Source organism: Dipteris shenzhenensis, chromosome 20 (assembly GCF_047967505.1).
Source record: "Dipteris shenzhenensis isolate YYH24624 ecotype China chromosome 20, Dip_SZ_1.0, whole genome shotgun sequence".
NCBI classification, from domain to species: Eukaryota; Viridiplantae; Streptophyta; class Polypodiopsida; order Gleicheniales; family Dipteridaceae; genus Dipteris; species Dipteris shenzhenensis.
The window spans coordinates 34,897,926-34,904,592 of record NC_141615.1 but is presented as its reverse complement, the minus strand read 5'-3'; the positions used below and the strand labels follow the sequence as shown (position 1 = coordinate 34,904,592).

General features: G+C 43.8%; 1 protein-coding gene across 1 annotated transcript; it reads right to left on the bottom strand.

Moving 5' to 3' along the window:
- Positions 1 to 2,293: 2,293 nt before the first annotated feature.
- On the bottom strand, positions 2,294 to 5,462 carry LOC147889574 (uncharacterized). The gene has a single exon (XM_087391676.1). The coding sequence runs from the start codon at positions 3,900 to 3,902 to the stop codon at positions 2,697 to 2,699; it is 1,206 nt and encodes a 401-aa protein (XP_087247802.1). The 5' UTR covers positions 3,903 to 5,462; the 3' UTR covers positions 2,294 to 2,696.
- Positions 5,463 to 6,667: the final 1,205 nt, after the last annotated feature.

Here is a 6,667-nt window from a genome sequence, read left to right as displayed (position 1 = left end):
ATATGGCCATTGGACTACTGATCATTGGGAGGTTGTCATTGGGAGATTTGTAGGGAAGATACCTGGCTGTCCTTTCTCTACTGCTCTGATACTTGACTAAAAACAAGTACTTTCTAAGGTCAAATGGGCTCCCAATAACTACTCGGGGACAAACTCAATGAGGAAAGAAAGTATTCATTGGAGTGCCATCTTTGACATTCCACTTGCTTTACAGGAACCTGTTCGGGCATATAATCTCATGAAATTGGGAATTAGATACATAAATGATGTAGTAGATGATCAGGGCTATGTCTTATCTTTTCCTCAGGCCACTGCTTCCTATGCATTGGGAATGCATCATAGGTCGATATGGAAGAAAATTGCTGATTTGTTACATCCTTTTCTACCTGTTCCTCCTGTGGCTGGCACAGACAGGCTTATGGATTAGCAATTGCAACCCTCTGCTACATGCTCTCATCCTGTTCATCTGCCTGTCTTGACCTCCATCAAAGCCTACAGGCTTCTTCAACCTGCTCCATGGATTCAACAATATGCTAATACTCTGTGGCATATCAAGAAGCCCCTTTCATGGTGGCGGAAGAATCTCCGGATATCATGGAAGTGTAAAATGCCTTTGAAACAAAGACTTTTTCTTTGGAGATGCATGACCGGCACTTTGTCAGTGGGAATCACACTTGCCAAACGTCACATTGCACCATCCACATGTTTACGATGTCGAGCTCCTTCAGAGACTATACCTCATTTGCTTTGGCACTGCCCGTGTTCTAGGAACCTCCTTGGAAAAATTTCAGATCATCTTCGGCTCCGTTTCCCGAGCCACAGATTTGGAAAACATTTTTGGTTATTTGGAAGATTTATGAGATCTTTGTCTCACTATTCCCTATTTCTCTCATGGGTCAGATATTGGGCTCTTTGGACAATCTGGAGTGAGCATAATTTGGCATACTTGGGCCGCCAGATTCACAAGTCATATCCCACACTCTTTGGGGCATTGTATTGAGTTCTACTTTGGAATTCCAAGCAATTGTCTCAATCGTCCATGTAAATTTATGAGTATATAAATACACTGGATTTTACTATTAAAAAAAAGTGTGTGTGTGTGTGTGAGAGAGAGAGAGAGAGCACAATCCACAATACAACACATGCACCTAGCCTCAGTCCGTGCTAGACATTTACAATCATCCTAGTACTCTGTTGGCTTTAGTTTATGACATCATTGGCCAATTGCTCATAAGAAAATAATAACATACGACGCAATCAACTCACTGTCAATATGCTCGTCTACGAGATAATTGGAAATCCAATATACTTTTGTAAGACTAGAATATATCCAAACGTACAAATTCATATTTTTGTTGTTCTAATTGGAAATACAATATTGTAGATCAAATCTGAGGAACACCTGAACAAAATCAAAGAGATTTAGTTGCTCCTTAAAGGCTGGAAGACGAAATAAAAATTAAAAATGACTAAGTTAGGTACTGAAAACGAATTGCCCATACAGAGCTGCACCAATGTTAGGTCTGCATGATAAAGCCTCGTCACTTTCACACAGCAAACTAGCTATGGAGAGAGGTTATTTATTTTGCCTTAGATGCCTTGCCTAAAAATTGGAGATCTTGATACACCACTTGCATCTAGCAATGAGCAATTCCAATGGCATTCACAACAAAGAAAATCCCACATGAGCTGAGCTTACATATAACAGTGTTGCAAAAGGACATTATCAGAACTTAATATCCACCAAAACATCTGAAGCATACCCTCTGGACTAAAGTATAACAATTCTCAGCAGCAGAATGTAAGGATCCAGATCACATAAAAAGTCCATAAATGGCGTGCATGAGAGCGTGATGAGAGGGGAGATCCACATAATCGCATGGAAAAGGTCCTACACCATGGGCATGGTGGACAAGGAAAACCATCCTAGCTGGACATAAAAAAAGTGAAAATCCAACCGTTTTTGCTAGCTAGCACTTCACTTGTCCATCAAGGAGCATAAGAGATGGGAGATTTAGAGTCCCTAATTCACATGAATGTAGCATCAGCCATGCTAGAGATTTCTGATCATCAATACCCTTCTGCTATTGAAGGAAGGAAGGACATCTGTCAATTCCCTTCCCATATTGGCATATGCAAAACAACACTAAAAAAGAAATTCATTGTAGATCCCTGAGGATAAAGGGACCCCAGCTGGCATACCAATGCAATGTTGAATCTGTAAGACTGTTCTTTTATACACATCCCCAGTTTTGAATTAAATCCTAAACGTTTACAATTCCTAATCCTTGATTCTAACAGATTTGGAAATAAACAACACAATCTAGCCCAAACATCCACCTGTGGCAGCAGCACAAGAAAAGGAGAGATGCGAAATAAACCACTAATAAAACATCTTCATCCTCAGAAGAAGATCTAGGTACCCAGCCAATCTCTGAGTACAAAAAATTGACAGAATTGGCTGCTGGCTAAAACAATCAGATGAGAGAATTCGCATTAGTGTACAGATGACCTCACATGTCAAGTTAACCAAAGCAACGCAGCCAATTCTCAACTAGAAACCCAGGATTCGAGCCATCCAAAACAAGGTGGGTTCATCTTAAAAGTCTCTATCTAGTAATTACACAAGGACAGCATTAGCTCAGGAATGATACCTTATGATATTTGCTCAGGCATACAAAATTGAAAGCGGGAGCTCAACAACGTTCTGACTGAACAGAACACTGCAGGGGCGGTGCTAAATTAGACTTCCCTGTATGGATGGGTTGTGCAGCATTTGGAGGGCGTGGAACTTGCATAACAGACGGATGAACTGCTGTCAATGGGTCTGCCTGCATGGTATTTTGCAAGGGCGAACCAACATTTGTGGATGCAATAACAGGGATTCTATCAGGCTTTTTAAAGCCAGCCTTTCTCTTCCCAGGATTTCCAGAAAGCAGTCTTGCAATTTGCAGCTGTGTTTTCATTATAATCTCTGTTCTCTTCAACTCCATGTCCACTCGCCGAGCTTCAAGTTCAGCTCTTAGGCGCTCAGAATCCTTTAACATTTCCAATTTGGCTTCCTCAAGCTTCAAAATAGAAGCCGCAAAGCTCTGAATGCTGGCAGCTACTTCTCTGTCTACATGCTTCCGATGCTTGCTTAGGGGCTTACCAGACGGCACTCGTGCTTGTGCTGCTTTACTTCTGGGTGTGCTGGTATCACTTTCCTGGCCCCCACTTAATTTCCTGCTGGGCAATGTATTTGACGCATCTTCCTGATTGCTGTCTCTGTTCTGTCCAACAGCTTCTCTTTGAGATTCCAGCTTGCCCTGCAAAAAAGCAACTTGAAAAGGTTCCTGCTCTCCCATGAATTCCTGTTGAGAATCACCACTCTCAACCCGAGGAAGTGCCTCTTGCAATCTAGGATCAGTAACCGCCACCAGAATCCCTGCTCCATTCATGTCATCAGGAGGCATACCCTCTTCCTCTCTCAAGGGCACCTTAAGCATCGTGTCCATTCTGACAAAAAAAGGCCAACGTGAACAACCAGATCCATTTATACCTTTTAAAAGCGCTTCGGATCGGTATTTTTGCTTCATGCTTGCTACCTTGTTCTTGCACTGAAAGGGAGTCTTGGGGGTTCTTAAGCTTCCATTCCGGGCACTAACCCGAAGGGATACATCTTCCCAATCTCCCCCTTTCAGATTGCCACGATTCCTATAATTCCACTTCTCCTCATATACGTCTAACAATGAGTTGATCGCTTCATTGCTCCACTCATCCCTACGCGCGTCATCTACCTCCTTTTTAGGCTTCTTTGTAGTTTTCTCAACTGCAACGGGCTGTGGCTCGTTGTCCTGTACTGTAAGCTCCAAATGTGCCATTCGTCGTTGGCCTTCCAATGCATTACAGTTGTCGGGCATCCACAAGGAAGCCTTCGTCGCCCGGCAAGGATCCAAGGAGGTAAATAAGAAGTTCCGACGCGAAAAGCAGATATGATTAGTATATACAGCTCTCGCGTCGGCTCCAATAAATCAAGAAGAAGGAAGGGCACAGAAAGTAAGAGAGTGGTTAGGACAACCGAGGGGACAAAAACATAAAAGGGCGAAGCCGTTGTTGCTTGAGGGGTGCAAGGACGCTGGAAGAGGGGAGGGGATGCTACCAAGGCGGCGGAGGAAGGATTCAGAAGCAAAAGACAAGGGGTGGACGTAGTGGGTCTCGCCAAAAAATTGCGTTCGGGGGGCCTACGCACAAACGGACAAAATCTAAGGCGATCAAGACACGACGGGGGTGGTGAAAAGGCAGTCGACTCTCCACAGCCCAAACGGAATGCACGAGGAAGATGAATCGCCGTAGCAAACCAGATGGTGCCCAAAATCATTCAGAGCAACAATCAAGCAGAAAGTCCAGTCTGGTATCAGAGATTGCAGGAGGACACAATATAATCTTTGAAGAGCACAGATCGAGAAGCAAAAACACGGCAGGAAGAAACCTTCAGAAACCTCTCAGCTTCGGTGCCATCTTATCATATTGACTGAAACCAACGGGAGACAAACCCAGCTCACCTTCTTCATCATCAAAGTGGTATGGCCTTTCTGTGACCTTTGCTTTGCTCTTGGGGTTGTCCTCTCTCTCATCTGCCTTGCTCTTGGATGCACACACCTGTAATTGCCTTGCTTAACTCTTGAATTCAGGCCTGTCGATCTCTGTGGCTTGCATGCAGACTTTAGGCCTTGTTCATCTTTGTGGCTTTGTTTTGCTTTGCTTGCACAAGTTAGACCTTGATCATCTTTTGTGGCTTTGCTGTTGGATGCACAAGTTAGATCATCTCTGTCACTTTGCTTTGCTTGCTGTTGGATGCAGACGTTAGGCCTTGATCATCTCTGTGGCTTTGCTTTGGATGCAGAAGTTAGGCCTTGATCAAATCTTTGTGACTTTGCTTTGCTTGCTCTTGGATGCAGAACTTAGGCCTTTTGTTCATCTTTGTTGCTTGCTTTGCTTGCTCCTGGATGTACAAATTAGTACACGAGGCAGAAGCTAGGCCTTCTTCTTCATCTTTAAGATTGGCTTTGCTTGCTCTTGGATGCAGATGCTACTACTTGCTTTGGTGTGGATCCAAGGCTTCATATAAGCTTCACCTGATTTTCTCTGCTTGCAACCTCTTTGCATGCAGATGCAGGGCCTTCTTTCTGCTGTTGCTGGGTTGTTCATTCTTCTTTCTTGACCACACACAAGCACAGCTCAAGAGACTCCTATAATTAAACAAGCTTCATAAGCTCTTCTTCTTTCTCCCCTCCATGGTCTGAAGCTCTTCTCCTTCACAGGCGAGATCACACAAGCACTGAAGCTCTTCTTCTCGAATCTCATTCATCCATAGCCTCAAGCTCTTCTTCCAACTACAACAGAAGCTCATCCAGGCATTTCCTCCCTGCCCAAAAACCGAGCTACTGTACACTCAATTCCCAACACCTGCCTCCTACCTACCTCCTTCGTACCATCGACATTCTTGCCCCGTTCTAATAACGCCGTTTTGCCAGCAGACAGCCTGGCCGTTATCCCTGCTCCGTGTTACCTGCGTTGCTAGTACTGCCTCCAATTTAAAATTCCCTCTTTCTTTACCACCATTATCATCGACGTGACCTTCTTGGACGCCTTGGAAAAGCACACATTCTTTCTAAAGCACGTGCATCCTTTCTCGAAAATTTAATTTGTTCAGAAACCTTTCGATCATCTAGGTCCTAGGTTAATGGTGATAATGGTGATGGCGCACTTCCACAGATGCATTTTCACGAAGCTTTCCAGATATAATTTTCATATGAGTGTGTTACAAGATTCATAGTGAGTGATCACCTTTGTCCATGCCCATTTCCTTCCATTTTTCTTGTAACTGAAAATGCTTATGTGCTAATTTCCACAAGTATTAGTGTCACTATTGGAATCGCTTTGCAAATGGAGCTGGAACCTATCTCCGAGAGTATCAGTGTAATCATGAGGGTTAGGATCTCTTCTACGATGAGAGGAGAGAGGACAGAGTGAGTAAGAGAGGGGCGGAGAGAGAGAGAGAGAGAGAGAGAGAGTACACATAAGTAAAGACGTTTTGATTTCGTAGTCCATGGGTAATTCTTGAGGACGTGATATCAATCTTATGCCTGTGGGTGGAGTACCCTCTATTGGGATTTCATTTCTAACATTCAATACTGGGAAGGATTGTGTGTTGCAGGAGAGAGAGAGAGAGGCATAAACTAGACTGAGAGTGATTAAAGGAAGGAGAGACTTCTATCTATCATGGCCGCTCAATTGGCTTCGCTTGCATGCTGGGATAATGGTGCCGGTGCAGTTACAGGGCTCTAGCATCATACATTCATGATGATGGTGATACTGGTGATGGTGCAGTTGCTCAAATAAGCTTTATAGATACAATTTTCATATGAGTGTTACAAGATTCACAGTTAGTGATCACCTTTGCTCATGTTTCCTTCTCTTTTTTGTGTAATGCATTGAAAATGCTTATGTGCTAATCTCCACAAGTATTAGTGTGACCATTGGAATTACTTTGTGGACATGGGCATGCAGAGCAGTCCTCGCGCCATGTATCGTGTGAAACTGTTGCCCGTCACCTCAGTGGCCAGAATTGAATGCGGGGGGAAGTTTGTGGTGAATGCTTGCAATCACCCATGCCGTCGCGCAA